Source organism: Oreochromis niloticus, linkage group LG22 (assembly GCF_001858045.2).
Source record: "Oreochromis niloticus isolate F11D_XX linkage group LG22, O_niloticus_UMD_NMBU, whole genome shotgun sequence".
NCBI lineage: Eukaryota > Metazoa > Chordata > Actinopteri > Cichliformes > Cichlidae > Oreochromis > Oreochromis niloticus.
Genome location: NC_031985.2, coordinates 16309614 through 16330068, shown reverse-complemented (window position 1 = coordinate 16330068; position 20455 = coordinate 16309614). Strand labels below are relative to the sequence as shown.

General features: G+C 43.2%; 1 protein-coding gene across 4 annotated transcripts in view; it reads left to right on the top strand.

The window, feature by feature from the left end:
* LOC100693099 (RNA-binding motif, single-stranded-interacting protein 3) overlaps positions 1-20455 on the top strand; it is a 293155-nt gene that overhangs the window by 205139 nt on the left and 67561 nt on the right. For all 4 annotated transcript variants that reach the window (XM_025902108.1, XM_013275898.3, XM_025902109.1 and 1 more), the window contains 2 exons: positions 6222-6379; positions 11795-11874. In XM_025902108.1, coding sequence (XP_025757893.1) covers positions 6222-6379; positions 11795-11874 — 238 coding nt within the window. The remainder of the gene's footprint in view (positions 1-6221; positions 6380-11794; positions 11875-20455) is intronic.

The following is a 20455-nucleotide window of genomic DNA, read 5'->3' as shown; positions in this document are numbered from 1 at the left end:
TGTATCTCTAGATTACAAACAACATCATCTTATGTGCAATGAAATGCAGATGATGGTGTTACTAATGAGTTACTGATGTTCTACTAATTATTACATCTGCTCACTTATTCTTGGATATAGCTGCATACAGGAGTCTGAATTAATTCTTCTCTGATTCTCATTTCCCTGCACTCAAGTTTTAGAAATAAGCTAATAATTAATGTTTTAAACCACAATCATATGTGCTGTCTTCTTAATCTTTATTTTTTTGTTTTATTTAATATTTTCTTTCACTGCTGATAACAAGTATGTTTGGATGTATTTCAAAACAACAACAAAAACACAAACACATTGAGACCTATAATAAAAAAAGAAAAGAAAGTAAGGACTCGGTGCGTGCGTGGGTGTAGCCGTCATTATATGCAGTGTTAAGCGAGGAGATTGGTGTTGTTTTGTTGTTTTGTTTTGTTTTTGCTGCTTTCTTAATCACAATCAAGCCTACAGGTGCACATGCCAAAGTGATTACAGCAATGCTGTCCACTAAGCCGATTCAGTTATGAATTAGCAGAAAGATGTTATCTATAAGAGAAATAATAAAGTAGTTTTAATACGGCTGCTCAAGAACTGGCAACTATATGCCTACATAGTATGATTGCAGACTTTAGCTTAAACCTCTGCTAGTGCCCATTTACTGCAGAACTATTAAAGCCATGTTTAAGTGACAGGTGTTTCGGGCTGTTTGTTCACACATAATGTGGTAATTGGATTGCATAGGCTGCCCTGAGTGATGGCACAAATCCTTTGCCTCATAGCCCTTCACAGCTCTTTGTTTCTAACAGAAGGTTTGAATCAGAAATATGGATTTCATCAGTCCTTCAATGAGCAGCCGAAGGACCTCACGCATTACCAGCTTGCGCTCTTGTTATCTCTTTTTTTTTGGCATTGTAACATGCTGTTCTGTGATTAAGCCTGTCTACGGTGGAGGCATTTATGCATATTTTGAAATGTAAGGTGTGTTTGCATATGTCCGCTTGTTTGTAAAGATGCGTATCAGATCGAGCGAAACACTTCCTGCCTGCAAAGTTTCGCCATCTGTCTATGAAATCGGACTTTGATGAATACATGTAGCCGTTGTAGAGGCCAAACTTTGAATCTGACGTTTTTTGCGGCGCTGAAAAAATAAGTAGCTGCTATTTGTTTGACTGGCAAAAATAAACAAGTAAAATCTAATTCTCACATCAGAGGCTGACCATGAAACCTTTTGTACACTTGCAGCCTGGATCTGCTAACAGCTACGTGCTCTTTAAATGACTGCAGAAGCAGTGAAAGACTGCGATAGGGATATAAAGTCTTGGATGTGGACCGGGTTTGAAGTCCGGTGTCACAGAGGGTCTTCATAATAGACAGAATCACTACAGAGTATCGAGGAAGCGTTTGACAATAGCCTGTACAAAATGAAGTAAAATGATCCAAACCATCCACTTGAGAGTAGAAACAGGCAATGTTGGGAAGCACTCATCAAAGTGCAGCAAGCTGCCCAGCTGACTTTGCCTGCTGTTGTCTGACCAGCTGACTAGCCAGCTGACAGAATGATAGGTCCTTTGTAGTGTAGCTACTGTTTTGTCTCTGAATTCTCCAGCTCTTCGCAAATTAAAGTCAAATCTTTTGAAGTGAGTTGATGTGCTCATAGGCTTCTTCTCTCTCTAACTCCCCATTCTGCTCCTTCCTTCTTCTTGGTTGGCCAGCTTGTCTTTTGAATGCATTCTGCAGACTCAGGCTCCCACAGCAGGATCTGAGTACAGAGCCTCAACCTATATACAAGAGAACAGGAACACTCCCTCTGGCATCTGCAAACTTGTCAGCCGCACATCCTCACAACAGCAGAAACACAACAACTATTGCTTCCTTGCAGTTTTCTCCAACCAGTCAACACATAAACCATTGTCTGTGGCTTTAATTGTGCTCCTTCAGGCTGCTGGTTAGTCACACAACAAGCCAGAGTGGCATACCTGAGGGAAGTGTATTGTGTGTTTGTTGTAGCAAGGATTGACAACCTTATACACACGTATACCCAAGCACACATACGCTTGTAGAGTGTGTATCCGAGCTCAGAGGAGCATCCAAAAAGCCCTATAGTACCAATTATACATAGAGCTCTTTGCTCTTGAGCAAGAAGAATGGATAGAGGACGACAGGAGAGACGCCATGGAAGCAAGGACGGACAACGCTTGGTGTACAAAGTTAGGAAACTCTCATTACTGAAAGAGAAAAGGAGGAAGGTTAGTAAAGTGATTTAGAGGAAAAAGGAATGAAAAGATGTGGGTACAAGGTAAATCAGGGAGAGAAAGGATTGTTGGAAAGAGACTGAGGGCGACTCCGAGTCTCAACATGGATTTGGATGCGGTGCCCCGAGTCAAGTCACATATCTATCTTTCTAACTTTTAACAGTTAAATGGATACAGCCCTGAGAGCCCTATAGGCAGAATGAGAGACTTCTAACGCCCGACGTTTCTTCTCCCTCCAGCGTTGTCAAAAGGCAACAAGGGCTTCCTTTAATGTGCCTTATCTGCCTGTCATGTCAGCTGCCTCCATCTCTCTTTCTCATCGGCTCTCCGTACCCTTTCATTCCTTAACCTTTTGCACGTGATCTGCAACTCCTATTTTCTGTTTAACCCAGATCCTCGCCTTCTTTTCTCTTCCTGTCTAATACTCTCCCTTCCACGTAGAATGGTAATGTTCTCAGAAATTACAGTGAGGTAAACAGAGCAGGGTGTCGAAATGAAATAACTGCTACAGGGCTGTCAGCTCTAGCGAGGGGCCCATCCGTCAGCAGGAAATGACATGTCGCACCCCCCACCGCATTCCCCCCCCCGACCCGCCATTCTCCCTTTCTGTCACACGCACAGTTGGATTCCTCCTGTCCTCCTGGTGGCAAGGTGAAGGAATTATGCTCATCAAAGCCCCAGTGCAGCCTGGAGCCTTTCCATTAACCTTCCACAATGCTGGTCAATGGCGAGAGAGACATTCAACCATCGACACGCAGAAGAAGGAGGCTCGCTTACACGACTTGAAACACACACAGAGCCGAAAGATACATAAACGCATACACGAGTGTACAGTAATATAGTCTGCATTAAATGGAACAAACACACATAATTACTCCTAGATGGGCTACACACAGGTGCACGCCAGCGCACACACACCTCAATTACCGTTTCATTCATAGCGTGACAGCGGAGCGTGTGCAAAGGCTGACATTAAAGGAAATTAAATCTCCTTGAGGAATGGGCCAGCCCATCTCACCTCCCGTCAAAATACTCCAGTTTCCACTCCTCTCCATAACCTTCTCATCTGGGTATTTAGGGCTTTGTGATGCGGAACGTCATCAAAGAGAAAACTTAGCGAGGCGGCCGTGCGTAGACGAGGCCTCCCCCGCGATAATCCCGCCCCCCCCCTGCAAACGGAGCCCTCTACTATTAGCCCACGCACACAAATTACCGCTTCACATTCTGTCCTCACTCTTTCACCGCGTGCGCTGTCTCGTGCTTATAGGAGAAAGTGCTTTCATTCAAGTGTGCGCGCACAAACTGTCTTATCATTGGCTTAGCTCAATGAGTGAGTCAGTCAGTTAACTCTTTGATCCGGACCTCCTTTCTGCATCGGAATACGAAGCCTATTTGACATAATCCTGAAAAACATCAGCTCACGTAACCAATGAAAGTCAAAGGAAGGCGCAGCTGCAAGGGTGCACACACTGAAGGGACTTAGCAAGAGAGTGACACGTGTACAGTAGATTTTTACAGACAGATTTAATTAAGCTCCATTCACTGCCAAATCCCGTGTTATACAAACTCTTGCGAGCTTTTTCTCTCACATGCTCCAAAGCACCCAAATGTGACACACTTGTAGAATAAGGAGGTGGAGTTTAGTTAGGTAATTGAGTTTCCTGGGTAAAGGAGAAAAAAGCTGTGGTCTCGGGCGCTGGCTTTTTCCCAGAGGTTTTCATCAGATCAAACATGTCCTGTCAGATAAGACAGCTAATTAATCAGGGGAGGGACCAGTCCTCTCCACTGACAGATAGAGCGATGGAGGCAAGAGACTGGTGGAGACACTTCCTTTCCTTTTCCTTAACCTCTTCCTCCATCATCAGCAGAAAGCAAAACAAAGTGAGAGAGTGTTGCCTGTAGAGTCTGTGAAGGCTCTCAAAGACAGTGTTTACGCAGTCTGCAACTGAAGTAACTCTGCAACCCCCAGCTGAGAAGATGACAGACTTCTGTGCTGAAGTTGCTGTTTACAGTGCTGCATGTGCGTATGAAATATGCAACTGAAAATTCACCTTTTTTTTAAAAACTTTTGAGGCCAAGTCAGCTGTTTTTCCAAGTAAAACCATATTAAACTAAATTTTAATGGAAATTCCAAAAGGTGGATTCTGTTCATCTGGACGTAGCGTTTCCAGTGGGAGAAACGTTTCATCTTCAGTCTCAGCTGACTGCAGGTTTCCCCAACCTTATAAACAGGACATTGCACAATAACTGAAACCAGCCCACTGAATAAACAATGGGCTGGAGGGTCAGTTCCTTCATTAATATACAAATTGGCATGACCATTGATCAACAACCACTGATTAAAGCCCACTGATCAATGGCCATGAGTACCATTCACAGAGAGTTGGGGAATGGCTGGAATCACAACATTGTAAGATGGCCCCCTCCTCGATTCAGAGATGGTCTTTCCCTTTTTACTTAAATGAAAATTCTCCTAATTTTCTTTTAGTTAATATCAAAAAGTCATTTGCCCTCAGTTTTTCTTCTTCTTCTTCTTCTTGTCTTGTTGCCAGTTTTTAACGTTTATGAGCCTGGACTTGGCAGATCCACACCTTAAAAAAATGTATTTATTGATTTCATTTCATACATTTTTATGCGCACGTGTCTTGGAAAATTGCTGTTGTTATTCAGAACAGATTCAGCCACCTTCCTCATTATTAGATTGTAGACCATGACACAGGTTATTACTACCTTTTTACATGATGGTGCTTAAAGCTCCTCCACTGCTCACATTATTGATCTAACCTGACAAGGGAGGCTGCTCTTACAAATCAGGAGGAAATTAATTTATAATTTATTGTATCACACATGCACATTTAAAATGAAGCATACAGGATCATCTCCAATAGATGCATATTTTTGTTGTTGTTGTCTATAAGACTTTAAAATTAACTGATATTGTTTTAACATTTCATACTCTGGTAAACACTGGAAGTTTTACCTTTTACTGATGCAACAATAACGATGTAAATCTCATTAAAATGTTTCAGTGCATATTCTCTTATTAACTTAGACCATGCCTCTGCGTAGTAGAATTAACTCATGATGATCCCAGCGCCTGTTGAATGACAGGTTGAAAGACACAAGTGTGAAACAGATCAGACTTGGCTGTTTGCCTGATTAGATTGGACTGTTGCTACCTGCACGTTGGAAAGATGGATTGCATGTTATTCGGTTCATTTGAAAAAGTATATGCTAATTTGCCTGTAGCATATATGATTAGAGCTAAGGGCAGCACAATGTAGCTTAATGCTTAATTAAGAGAGACCGACTGACTGGTGGAAGGGAAATATAGATAGAGGCATAGTTTGGTGGCTTGCCTGGAACAGGCAGTGACTGATTGGCTGGTGGGGCTGTTTCCAGCTGTTCTACTGTAGATCTCAGCGGGCTTTCTGTTACCTCGGGCTCACCCCAGCACCAGCTGTGCTTTCATACCTAGCTTGCAGTAGCCCCTGGGCACTACACTGAAAACACTGTTGTATAATACACAGCTTTTCTTTTGCTGTTTCTCTTGATTTTTTACCTGACCACTAAAAAGAAACACCCAGAAGATGCCATTCAAGCTATTGTGAATATATCCACCATGCTACTTGTTAAATTGTCATAATACATTGACACATGCTTAGAACCAGTAGTTTGCTAATTTTTTTCTATTTATTTATTGCATTTAAGTGGAATATGTGAATGTCAGTAGGGCCAGATGTCATGCGAGCTTAGCCTGGATTTGGCTGCACAGTTAGCACTATTGCAACACGTTGCATGATTCCTCACGACACAAAGCTGATGTATTATTTCATATTTTCTGCAATTGATAGTGATGCATTATTTCTCATACCATCTTCTCTTTTCCATTTCTTCTCTTCGCCGTCTGTCCAACCTCTCCCTCCTCTTCACTCCTCGAAATCTCTGGCACTGCAGCAACAAGAGCAGGACCCCACCAACCTGTACATCTCCAACCTGCCAGTGTCTATGGATGAGCAGGAGCTGGAGAATATGCTGAAGCCTCTGGGTCACGTCATCTCCACAAGGATACTGAGGGATGCCAACGGGGTCAGCAGAGGAGTCGGCTTTGCCAGGTAAACAATGTTAATGAAACAAGTGTTAAATATCCCTCCTTTCGGTCCCTACAAATGGTATGCCAAGCTCTAAAAGCCAGATCATTTCTGTAATACAACTCTGTAGCATCTCTCTTTATGCTGCACACCTCGACTTTGTAATAGGCTTTATTTTAAAAATGCTAAGTCTCAAGAGTAAGTCGAGATAAGCCTGCTGGCACACAGTAATCAGGGTTACTTTTTAAAAGTTTACAAAGCTCCCTCCCGAGCCACAGAAGACACTATACAACTGTTGTCACAGGTTGAGGAGTGTTGCTTGTGGTGAGTAAATCTAAGTAGGATTTTTACCCACCGCTCACATTAAGATCTGCCCTAGTTCAGCTGTGCCCTGAGATGACTCATGTCTTGTTTTGGCACTAAATTAATAAAATGCATTGTATGTGCACTGGCATTCAAGCACACGCTTGTGCATTGTCTGAAATATGAACTGGTACTTATGTAGCGCTTTTCTACTGAATTTGAGCGCTATCCACTACAGGCCTCATTCACCCACATATTTGTACAAGTGCTTTTTTTCTGTGCCTAAGCACATCATGTTCACAGGCTCACACTCACATGATGGATGCATCAGGTGCAACTCAGGCTTCAGTATCTGGCCCGAGCATAGTTCGACATACAGGTTGGGATCAAACCACTGATTAGTAGACGAGCCGCTACGTCTCCTGAGCCCTACATATGCTTTTCATTTTAGACAGTGAAAATACTCAAATATGATTAGATCCTTCCTCTAAGTCTGTTTGTCGATCCATCTGCATATAAGTTAATGAATGCTTTTAGCTGTGCATTCTCAAAAATTAACAGATACCACCTGTCTTTGCATGTGTATTATATATAGTAATAGTATATATAGTAGAGTAACGGATGCTATTTTTCCCAAAACAAAGTCTGAATGACTGAACAGTTTGTTTCTTTTTCTACTTAGAAAAGTTTCCACTTCAGCTTGTTAATCCCCCAAAGTCATAAACCGTTCTGTCCTTGTCCTCGACAGCAGCCACCAGGCTCTCATTCCTCTCCACACATTCCTTCCCTGTTTACCCAGAGGAGGCCAATGACGGCCACAGAACCACCATCTTGCAGGGATTTTTCTTAATCACCTGCTCTGGCTGAACTCCTCTCCTATTCCCTGCTCTATTACCAGGGGTTACAGCAGGACAGACTGGCACAAACACACAAAAACACACACACACACAGTTGCGCACCAATATGAGCATCTGCAGAGTTAGACCTTTACGCAGGCGTACACACTTGTGAATATGCACGCGTGCATGCTCGTGTGCACGCACGCAAACACGCGCTGAAAAGCAAGCTCTCACACGGAGAGACAGGTAGGCAGCCTCCTGCAGACCAACAAGCAGAGCACAGCAACAACCTGCCACAGGCCACCTGTTCAAGAAGCTCTCGGTGGGAGGAGGAAGACGCATGACGGAAAGGGAGGGTGAGAGGGGAGAAAGGAGAGAGTGAGACATGAGTGTGAAGCAATGATCAGGTAAAAACTAGCTAATTTTAGAAGTTAATATACAGAGAAAGAGAAGGTGAATGAATAGAGAAGGAATTGAGGAAACTTTTTAGAAGACTAAGAAATACTAAGATGAATTAAAATTTCCATGCGTGTGGGCGAGTGATGAGTAAAGAGAGTACAGGTCAGGGAAAAGGGTAAAAAAAAAAATCCAACCAAAGCAAAAACAAACAAACAAAATCCAACACAATTGAATGTTTTTTTTATGAATTGGAGAACTCCCATTAGCTGTGTCGACAGACATACAGACAGCTGCTGAGGGCTGGGCTGTGTGGGGCATTAGAGAGAGTAAACTGAGCTAAGTGTTTGTGGGCCGATCCATTACTGTTATCAGAGCCCATTACTCCAGCCCCAGCACTAATCATTGCAGACAGCAGCACCTGATGCCATTAACCAGCAGCGCACACAGAAAATCCAGCCCGCTTCACTGTCTACCTGGCTGACTCTCTGACTGACTGGTTACCCCAAAAGCCTGACTGACCAGCAGACAGTGAGTCTGACTGGTTTGCTTCCCTGTGAGTGTCTAACAGCCTGTCCGCCATATGCACTTCATGTCTACTTAGATCCTTTCCGTTTACCTTCCTGCTGTGCTGCTGGAGAGAAAGAAGGAAAGATGTTATTGTGTGTAGGAAGGCTAAAAAGTGCAATGAAATACAAAGAGAAGCTTTGCTTCGACATTCAGTCAGAGAATCGCTAAATAAACGGTGAAGAAGGGGGATGCATCCAGCTGCTATTGTAAGCCTGCCTCTTTTAAAATGGACAACAAAAGCATCCCAGCAAACAACCTCAAAACGGCTTGTGCTTTGATAATGGAGTCCACACCACAAAAGTCATTATTTCATAAGCACTACAAGGTTGTTAAGCTTGAGCGAAAGAGAGTAAAAGCGATAAAGAGGTTAGCTGTGCTTCAGGCAGATCCTCTCCGTGTCACTAGGCTGCCTCCTAAAGTGAGAGCATTATGAGGCAGTAATTGCCGTGTTCGCAGGACTGTGCTGAGATTCAGTGTTTGGTGTGGATTAGCAGCATATTGCCAGCGTATGTTGTAAACATAAACACTTGATGTATGCAGTTCCCGGTACATTCACTTCAGCTTTCTGATGTGGCACCTATATCAAAAAATCTATAGCATATAAACAATGAATCAGAACAATGATTTCTTATCAAATTAATTAATTAATTAACCAGCTGGCTACTCTTGTACTTCAAGTTTAGTAGTAGGTTTTTTTTGTGCTGTGTATAATTTAATATATCTTTTTGAATATTATTTTATAGACTAAAGTCATTTTTAGAAACTCGTTGTTATGTTTTGCAGTTAGCTGAGTTGCATTGGTCGGTTCATATCAGCCTTTTACTAACACACATGGAACAGAAGGAAAAGAGTGAGGGCCGGGGAAAGGGAGGATGCAGGGTCAGTGAGAGATTGATGATGCCAGGAAGTGTGAAAGATTATATATTCTAAAAAGAGGAGTAGGGAGGAGAAAAGGGGAGAAAGATTTTGATATGGATAGGGCATAATGTTGAAAGAAAAGGATGGACACAGTGGGAAGGAAAGGAGGGCACAGAAAGTGAGAGAGATGGGCCGCGAGAGAGGAAGGATAACGGTGAAAGATGGAGGAAATAACCAAGGTTGAAAGACGGGGAAGAATGAGAGAGACGTCAAAAAGAAAAGGTGTAGACGGGCTGGGAGTAAGATGGATGAGATGGAGAGCGCGATAAAGAAGCTATGGTAAAAAAAGAAAAAAAAGAAAAAGAAAGAAAGATGAAGGTAGCGATAGCAGAAGGATGGGAGACAGAGGACAGGGAAGGGGGAGGCTGACAGGATGATATGAGTATTTTAGGAGGTGAGGGAGAATAAAGCATGAAAATCTGGAAGGCAATGAATTCTGCACATTCCAAGAGCATATTACCATAAAGACATGGCATTCAGTCAAGCCTGCATTTAAAAACTCTCTCATTTTAATATGTCTTCTTTGTGTCTATAAGGGAATCTGCAATATATGCACAACACGGATCGTGCAAATTCATGCAAAAGGATATTTGCTTTTTAATATGTTACTGTCTTAACACAATTGAATTTTTCAGAGAAATCCATTGCACATTGAAAAAGAAAATCCTAGCATTTTAGTCATGTAGGCTGTAATATGGAAGGTGTTTAAAAATTCTTGTAGCACAGACAGTTAAGCTGCAAGTTTAAGGAATATTTTGATATTATTTGCTCTTAAACCAACTTAGATGAGAAAACTGACAATTAAGTTACATCTTTGGATTTATGGTCTTTCTGTACTGACTGAAACCCTGTATCCCTTATACCTTTTCAATGTCAGATAGAGTGTGTGCGTTGTTGATCATTTGCTGTAACTTTCCAAAAGCAGCCAGCCAACACTCACGCCCACCTCATGCCATGAGCGGCCAGCTGTGTGGAGGTGAAAGAGGAGACAGCCATTGTAATTGTCTTTCAAACTTTTGTTGTTGTTGTGTGTCCACCTGTGGAGCTTTCGATTTGTAACACTGAACGCAACACAGCGAATACCTGAAGTGTGTGGCCCTTCTCTATGATAGCCTTGCTCCTGGTTTGGCCACACACTTTTGATTCCCAGTGTGGTCTGAAGAAGCAAGTCTGAAGAAGGTCTCCCAGCCCTTAGCTTAGCTTTACAGATAAGGCTTGCTCTCAAGCAGAAGATCATTTCTTTAATATGCCAAAGTGAGAGTACAAATTGTTTTAATTTACTGGTGTTCAACTAGTAAAATTTATTATCCTAGGGCAATAATTCCCTGTAGTTGTCACTGTGAGGCAACTAGTCTAGAATTCATGAATACAGTGCTCTCAGCCAATAATAAGTCACATTTACTAGGAAACACCCACCAAGAATTCTGATTAGTTTTTTCCGAAATGCAAAATTGCATAGAAAATATGAATGTGCATGTGTGTATATTGGTTACATCTCCTATTATATTTCAAATCTTTGGAGCTTAAGTTGCTCAAATTTCCTTTAGGGTTTTTTGTTTATTGTTGCAGCACAGAAAAAGGATAGAAGAGTGTGTGTGTGTGTGTGTCAATGTCAACAACAACAACACTCATATGCATTTGAAATGTCTGTGTTTTGATGTTATGTGTGTATGACATTAGTGTGTGTAGGCTTGTGATGTGAAGATCAGAGCCCCCGTGCTGGCCAGCTGCTTGGCCTGTATATACTCTTTGATCCTTTGGCTGGAAAAGTGGAGACGAGTCAGTCAACTTCCTGTGTTCTCTCTCGTCTTCACGCTGGAATTCAGCCTTTTATAAGCATGTAATTTCTACCTTCCCGTACCACCTCATCTTTCACGCCTTTCACCTACTCTACGAAACTTTCTATCCTTTGTCTTTTCCGTTATGCACAGAAAAGGACTGCATAAACACCTCTTTGCCTGAAAGCCCTGAATTTCATTATGAACCTCTGACTCATGTAACCAGTGACTTGATACAGCAGATCGGCTCTCGATAGTCTCACTGCACTATTAGTATGAAAAGACTGACGCTACACAGCCAGCAGGACAGAGTTTAGTGGGTGATGCTTTATGGTTGTAAATGTGTCATCAGTGACACTATTTACCCTGCCATCCTCTGTGTGGCAGGGGTTACAGTCAAAATGGAAATGATGTCGAGTTGTCAAAAAAAAAAGATGTAAACAGCTGCAGCACTGCTCTCTGTTGGCCGAGGTGACGGCCAAAATACAAACTCCACTTACATCTCCCACATTCTGTAAGACTTTTAGGGCAGATGATAAATGGAAGGTTTTTAATGGCTCCAGAGTTTTATGCTTTTAAACTTCTGCTACAAACAGATTGTTAAATTGAACCCTACATGCCGCATGTCGTTGCAGGATGGAGTCTACAGAGAAATGTGAAGTAGTGATACAGCACTTCAATGGAAAATACCTGAAAACCCCACCAGGCATTCCAGGTGAGTCTCACCTCCTTTGCTTTACATTACTCTCACATCACCCCCCTTCCCTTTCTTTTTTTTGGGTGGGGGAGGCACCATTTTGCAATAAGGAACTGCCTTTCTAATTCACTTATGGTAATTCCTCATCTTAGATCTGCCGGACAGCTTGATAGATTGCGTACACTGCTGTTTCTGACATCTGAAGCTAACTGTCGTGGTTCTGGCTCAATAGCTGATGGTTCTATAGGTCTCTTCCTCGCTCGCTCTCTCTCGTCCTCACTCCGTGTCACCGTCTCTCTCCCTGGTGGTGCTCAGGCTGCAGGCTGGAACTTCTCGGGCAGGAGAAAACCCTCTTAATATTCACACTCATGCCTCTGTGCTGTTCTTTGCAATCTACTTAAGAGCTTGCACTCTCCCCTCGTTCCTCTTCTGCTCCTGCTCTCTCTGTTGCGGTGTCCTCTCGCCTTCCTATCGCTCTCTTTTCTGCAGTCACCCTAGACAGTGGCCAAGGAGAAAGCAGACAGGGAAACATGGGTGAAAGAAAGAATAGCACAAAATGGAGACAGATGTAGAGACGAGATTGTACCTCGCCATGTATCAGTGCTGAAAGAGGCATCACAGTTCCACAAGTAAGCAGGCAAGGCATTGGAAAAAGGAGCAAGTCTCCAGGGGAGTGAGAGTATCAAGAGGTGGCAGTGGAAGAAAAGTGAGTTGGAAGGGAGTAAAGATATGGGGAAAAAAAGTGTCAGAGGGAAAGGCCAGGATGAAGAAAAAATGCTGCTTAAGCACTTTTGGGGCCAGGTGCTGCAGCAGAGTCTCCCGTGTATCCCAGCAGGACACGAGGGCCAGACGGGGTGATACCCGAGGAGATCTCCTTCACCACTGTGGCAGCTATATTAACACTCACACCTCCAACCAGCAGCATAGAAACAGACCCATAAATCGCTCTCCTCTATCCAGTAATATCTCAGAAAGACTGGATTTAGAATCTCCGTATGTGCTCAGTCACTGCATAGCCAGCAGCCATTAAAGGCAAGGTGAGTGGTTATATTGAAGTTGAGCCGTAATAGGAAACCTTTAAAGCCGTAATATCAGGCTGACCTTCCCCTTTAAGGGTCTATCTCCCTGCCGCTCAGGCTTTATTATTGTTAATGGATTGTTCAGGCTTGTGCCAAGCATGGAGATTTACCGCCCTGATCGAGGAAATCCTTCTGTGGAATTAAGAATGGTTACGTTTACAAGGTCTGCTCTGGTTCAGCGCTGCTATGGTCCCTGCTAAAAGGTCTATGAAAGCTTCTCTTTCCTTTTTTACACCTGAACTTTTATTGTTCTTCGAGTTGTTGCCATTTGTGATATGTGGTGATACAGTACTTCCAAAGGCTGCTTTTGGTTTATTAGCTTGGGCTTTAGTTTTGTAGTTTTTGTCACAAGCTCGATATATTCACCTGAATTCACCGGGAATTTGGGAATCTGATGAAATGGTACCACGCAACCTGAAGGGAACAAGCCGACAAGCAATCGGAGAAGCTATGCATCCAGATTATAGCAACCAAAACTTGAGTAAGCAAGTCAGAATTGTTAGTCACGTTCCTCTTTGGATGTGACAATTGTGTAAAAGGGGATCAGGTCAAATACTTGACCTTGTCGGACTTCTTTTAAAAAAATTATAACTTCCTTCCAAATACCAGAGTAAGTAACACTGATATCGTAGATGCACAAAACCTATAAGGTAGCAGCTGGATTTTCAAGTTTGATGTGCTGGTATGCTGCAGATGCTCTCAGATGTTCTAGTGATGAATAATGATAGAGTAATGCTCCCTGTGACATTTGATACTTTTTCCATAGTTTTCAGTTCACATGAGGGTGGGGTGGAGATGAAGCTGTTCTTTTTCCCTCTATGATATAGTCCATGTTGACTTGCTGTCTCCTAAATGGAGATTTCTGGACATTTTGCTGTTATCAAACTCAGATGTTCCTTTGCAGAGGGCCCTAGGGCTGTTTCTGTTTCTCACAGAGGGAGAGCGAACAGCCCTTTAGTAGAAGTGTATTTGTGTGTGTTGGGTTGCCTGAAAGTGCACATGTTATGCGTTTGCACTGCATTTGTATTGGTCTCAAATTTATGCGTGTTCACATTCATGCATGTGTATTTAAATTTCTGCATTTCCAAATGGGTGCACATACATACCATGTGCTGACAGTCTCTGTGTGTGGGTGCCTGCATGCATCCGTGCATGTGTGCGTGTGTATGTGTGTGTGTCATTTTGGTGGTATTTCCCCAGAGCCCTTTGCTATGCAGGGCAGCTTCTTCATCCATCCTACTTTGACAGCTCAGCAGCACCCCCCGGGGGGCTCCCACCACACGCAGCACAGGCGGAGTGTGTGTGTGTGTGTGTGTGCGTGCATGAGTATGCTTATGTGACAGCCATGACTGTTACACTGTGTGAGCCTTGACACACGCACAAACCACATAAGCACAAATATGGCCATGCACCGCTGACTTTGACCTCAGTGGAATGTCAACATCCATATAATGCTAATGAGAAACTTCTTTTTTCTTTCTCTTACCACCATTTATTGTTTAAAACATTCTCTCAAGCATACACAACACATTTAGGGTAGCACTCCCAACACACGTACATGTATGCACGTGCACATTTCTCAATCATCAGGCTTACTCCCCCAATCCTCTCCATCCGATATCTGACAAGCCTCTGCATTTCCGGCTTAGCCACTCAATCACACTGTGTCAAGAGATGTGGCCGTGTGTGTGTGTGTAAGAGGGTGATAGTATGCGTGCATATATGCAATTGTGGATTGTAATAGCTGCCTACCTCCACCCAGGTGTGTCCAGTGCCAATACAAAAAGGATAATATTGAGTTGTAACCTTGCTGTCCCATACCAGGAAGTAAATATCTCGATGTCAGGTGCCAGGTCATCTGGTAAATTCAACTGAGCATGGGAAAACAAACCAAAAGGAAGTCCCCATGTTGGCAGGAAGTTAACCGTGAGTTGCTGATAACGGACCAACGCAGAGAGGAGGAGTTGTGGAGATGCTAACAGATGGCAGCTAATAGCGCCATAGACTGAGTCCATACACTTCCTGCTTAAATTTTAATGTAATAACATCTGACTTCCTTGTGATTACATGAGATATTGAGTTGATCTACAGTGTGAAAATATGATAGCAGATGGCAACTAATGATACTTAACAGCTTCCCTTTTCTTCCCATTAGGTTTTCTAATGAAATTCTATGTAATTTTCTATGAGATCCAACTACATGCGCTACATAGATACACAAATGAACTCGTTTTTTGATCCTTGGTAATGCCATCCTCTCTGAATGCTCATTTTGATCAGAGATGATTTAGAAGTGCGTTAAACAAGAGCTAGTGCTTTATTTCTGTCTGCAGTAAATGTCAATTGCGAGAAGACGTGTTGCATTTTGAGAACTTGAAGCGAATATTCGTGTGTGTTCCAGCAAGTTCTACAGAAATGCGTACCACAGTACTCGCATATAGATGCAACTAATCAGCAGTCCAGGTCAGGTTTGTTTGGTGAGGCCTGGTTGATATGAGAGGTGCATAGCAGTCGTCCAACAAACCAGTCACCGAGGCCTGCTCTAGCCGCTCTGCTCTGCCCACGTCTGATTGTGATTCAGAGAGAGGGACATGATCGATAGCCCTGATGGAGCACCACAGCTGTTTAGCTATTCTGTGCAATGCGGCAGCCGCTCTCCCTGTCGCTGTGGTCGGCGGTGAGCGTGCATACTGTATACGCGCACACAAATATAAACTCATACACGACGCATGCACAGAGCTGAAGAACACGTCCTTTACGCCCAAAATATACATACCGTGTGTCGTTTCAAATATTGACACGCGTACATTCTCGGATGCTTCCAGCTGATGCTGCACATATAAATGAACATGTGATTTCTGGCTGCACGCAGAAATCGATGGATTAAATCATGCGAGCACGATCTCCTCCTTTTCTGAGAAATGGTCAACTTTTTAGTTGGAGGTGAGAATAAAGAGTTATCCTTGTTTTTAGTGGATGTGGATTTACTCAATAAACAAAATAAATGGAATTTATGAAATGTGACTACAGCTATAAACTATACTGAAGTGAGCCCAACAGGGACGCATTATGATTTACACTGCAACCCTGAGCACTGGGAAAGTCAAAGGAAGCGCAGATAAAAAGTGATTTAATCCGCTGGCTCCACTGAGCCTCGCTGATTAAAGCCCTTCGTCCCACAATGCATTAAACAGCTTAGAGATGACACCCTATGGTAAATGTAATTCAGACCAGAGATACATTAGCAATTGTTTGTTTTTTGGCAGGTGAGTAATCACATGTACATACCTTACTGTGTGGCGGCAATGGCAGAAAGAAAATTGATAACCTGCTCCACTGAATTGTGTCTCTTTGTGTTTTTTTAACTTAATTTCAGAGTCAGCAATCAAACCATAGTTAAATAAGCAATGAGGTTACGTGCAAGTAGTGTTGAGCATCAGAAAAGGGCAGCGCCAGACTTTGATGAATCTAACATTCGCTTGGACGTCTAACTGTGCAAACAGAGATTCAGTCCAGACTGAATGTGCAGTAACACTGCAGCTTCTTCCTTTTCACTTCCGCTGGTACCGCTCGCTCCGTTGTCCTTCTGCCAATATGGCAACAGAGCTGTGAGTCGGCTCCAATATTGTCCAATGGATGCTGGATAAATAATGAAAACCACATCAGGAAGCAGCCACAGTGGCCTTGGGAGATGGAACCAAGCGGAAACATGCAATATGTACAAGCTTTTTCTTTTCTTTTTTCTTTTCCTTTCTTTTTTTAACAGAACGCTGGCATTTTTCTCTCCCTCTCTGTTTTCGCAATTTCCACTAGTCTCTGTCTTTCTCTGTCCAAACTCTCACTTTGCCTCACTTACTCTGTCAGTCACAGTACTCTGTTATACAGAAGAGGTTAATTTAGGCCTACAGTAAAAGCCATATTCTTCAAGGACACTTGTGGCGAGTGCCAGTGCTTTCCCCACCCTCGAAAATGGTTATTGTTGTGTCTTTCAGAATACTGATCAGATAACCAGTTTGATCATTTGTCTGTTCTGCCACACATCTAAATAACACCCACGCTTTTATAAAAACACCACATCTGTCAGGATAACACCAGACAGAATATGCAGGGTGCACTCTTTGCCAACCACCTGTTAAATAAAATATAGTAAAGACAGGCCAAAAAAGTGCTGCGCCACCAACACTTTCCATCATTATGTGCGGATCACAAGGCCTGTGCAGCTGAGGTTGGGGGAATTGTTGCTGGGGGTGGGTTGGGGAGGGGGCAGTTGCAGCGAAATAAAAATTCCTCCCTGTTGGCATCCTCACCAAGGCAACAGTGCCAAGATAGCAGAGACAGCCCATGGTATTAAAACATCCCTCACTGAATTAAGGCAAGTCCCAAATCACTTGGTAAGTCACAAAAAGCCCTTCTGAAACTGTCAGTCATACTTGAGTAATCTATGTTAATTTCTGCCATCCCTCCCACATTCCCCTGGCTAATAACTGGCCTGTCGGCGGGCCTCATCTCTCTCTCCCCTATGGCGTGTAGATTTAACGTGCAGCCAAGTAGGTTGGCGACTTGGCTGTCAGGACGTCTCAGACATGGCTGCCTTTCCAAGTACGTGAGAGCACGCGTTTCCCATGATGCATCTGCGACTCATGTGTAGTTTGTGTTCTGTGAATTTTTTCGTAGCTGTTGTTGTCCTTCCTCGTTTTTTCCACAGAAACAAAAAGGTCAAATCCATTATGTATTGATGATTCATTTACCGCTTCTGCTGTCACTCAGTGAGAGCCAGCCATAGTTCTGTCTCTGTATGTGATCCTCAATGGCAATCAGACAGCTTTTCAATATACTCCGCCACAGATAATAAGTGGCCACAAAACCTCAGTGCTTTCCTCGGGATATTGCATCATAATGAAATCTGTCCTCTTAGCATGAACCTTCCACCCCCACCTCTGACTTCACCCTCCTCCCATTAGAGGCGGGACACACAGGAAGTTATTATTGGCATGCCCAGTAAATCAGACAGCTTCCTGAAAAAAGGATCAATTTCCCCCGATGCACTTTCTCATTATAACCTTATCTCGCCTACAGACAATAATCTGGATTTGTCACGCTTTGTTTGTTTTGCCACTGAACTGTATCATTCATGAGCAAAGCCAGCGGTTAGCAGACAGGAGGAGGAGAGCGGAGCTGCTCCGAGTGGATCTGTCACTGAAATATAAAGTATTCACCTGCTGCTGTTCCCTTCCACTGAAAATGATATAAGCCCTTTGATTGGCTTCAAAGTTTGTTTAGGCAGAGAGGAGGTAGCTCCGACTCCTGGAGGGGTTCAGGCAGGAACGATTGACTTTGCTCTCCACTCAACCACATCTAATGTGGAGGGAGACAAAATGAAGGAGAGTTACCACGAGGAGAAACCCCCCACCCCCCAACCCGACAATGGAGAGTAATAGAGAGAAATATAGCAGGAGCACAATGGAAAGGAATAGATTAGGAGCTTTGGAAATGTGACAGGAATAAGCGAAGAAGATAAAAGAGAACAGATGGGGAAGGGCAGAGGGGGAAGAAAGTGATGGGTGGTGCATGAAGCAGAAGAGAAAGGAATGAGTTGGATCAACCTGTGCTTTTTGGAAGGTTAAATTTGAGTAAAGTTTAGGCTGCTGCATCTCCAGCAGACGAGATGAAAGGATGACATTGACTGTACGACCGCTTCCTGAGCTTGACCGCCGCGACCCTGGCCCAGCTGTCCGCGATGTTGATCCCCTTCTATTTTCCTCCCTCTCACCCCGCTCACACCTCTCCTTGCACTTTTTGTTGCCCTTGCTTCTATACTCTCTCTCATGGCTCCCTCCCTCTCTTATCTGCCCCTGCCGCCACTGTCTTTCATCCCTCGCTCTCCCTCTGCACGTACACCCATCCTTTCAGCCTGCTATTCTTCGCACACTCCTGCTCAGACGTCCCTAATGCTCATCTATGTTACCAGATACAGCTGAGTGGACACAATATTAATGCAGGAAAACTAAGCACCTGAGGCTTCTTTTATTTATAAAGAGCATTTTTCCTCTATTCTCTGGTTGACATGTGTTCAGTCTGTCCATTGATGTGCTTGCCTCTCTGTTATGCTGTGGATTCACTGTGTGGGCAGCTGGCAGTTGTGTCAGAAGTTTGGAGGTTCTGCAGGTTAAACATCAAAGTGGAGTAACAACAAGGTCGAAAGCTGTTGCGAACATGGCTGAGAATACCGTCTCTAGCATGTAACCTCATTACAAAATAAGCAGGGGAAGGCCGTGCTGGCGATGTGGTGCTTAAAATGGAAACATCTCGGGCTTTCTTTGAAGCCTAATCAAATTTTCAAGCCTTTAAGCGTATCAGATTTGGTAATGAGAAAGTGTAAGCATACGAGCAGACAGAGATGTTGATAATGACAATTGTAGCTGCTAAACATTAAAGCAAGGCGGCAAAACTTTTATTGTTAATGGCGCATTTCGTCCCAGGTGGGAGCGCAACGTGCTGCACGAAGCACGAGCTATCACAGGAGAGGCAGTCATAAAATTATAAAGTTAATATAAAACTGAAATAAAAGCAACCTGAAACCTGATTAACGTAACTGTGTGTGTTTAAACAATTAAAGTGAGTGTGAACAGCAACTAAATAATAAAAAAAATGTCAAAAACATAAACCCACAGGATGGAGTGAAATAATCACACATTAAATTTGAAACAATAAACGAGGAAGAAATAAAATAGATATATTCATCCGTAATTTTTCTTTTGTTTATCCAAATAATGGTCATACGAGGCACTGGAGCTTATCCCAGCTGTCACAGGCCAGGGATAGATGTGGGCATCACCTCTGGACGGGTCACAAGTTTGTCACAGTCCCAGTAGTTTGCACTGTGACCTCACAGTAAGAAGCTTCTAGCTCCGGATCGCTAAGACCTTTCTCTGTGCTCTTCTCCCTGTGCAGGTTTTCATGGTTCAAAGACATGGATTTTAAGTTAATAGGCCATTCTAAGTTATGAATCTAAGTGTGAATGATTCTCTTTCTCTCTACGTGTTATCCCTACAGTATCGTGATGACCTGTCCAGTGTGTAACTTGCTTTTTGCTCCATGACTGGAAGGATTGATAGTCGGATAGTTCAAGCCAACAGCAGACCATTAAAAAAAATCATCAGCATGACTATGCCAGAGAAAAGTTGTACATTAAAATAAACCACGGGGCAGTTTTGGTGGAGAAATGTTGCTTTTAGCAACATAAGGGAGCTCAGCTCTTAAAATTGATCATGATAGTAATCAATTTATAGCAAGGTAAACTGTAGAAATACAACATTTGTGTGAAAAAAGTAAAGCCTATGTGATTGGCCAGATTGCATTGCATTGCTGCAGGATTTGAGCCGGGTTCCCTCTACACGACTGATAGGTTATCAGACTGGCTGCATTCAAGTCAGAGAGCTGCTCTTTTAAGTGGTTTGGGCTTAATCTTAAGTCATCCCCCTCTGTGGGTTTTCAATTTCAAGTACGGGTGAAGTGCAGCA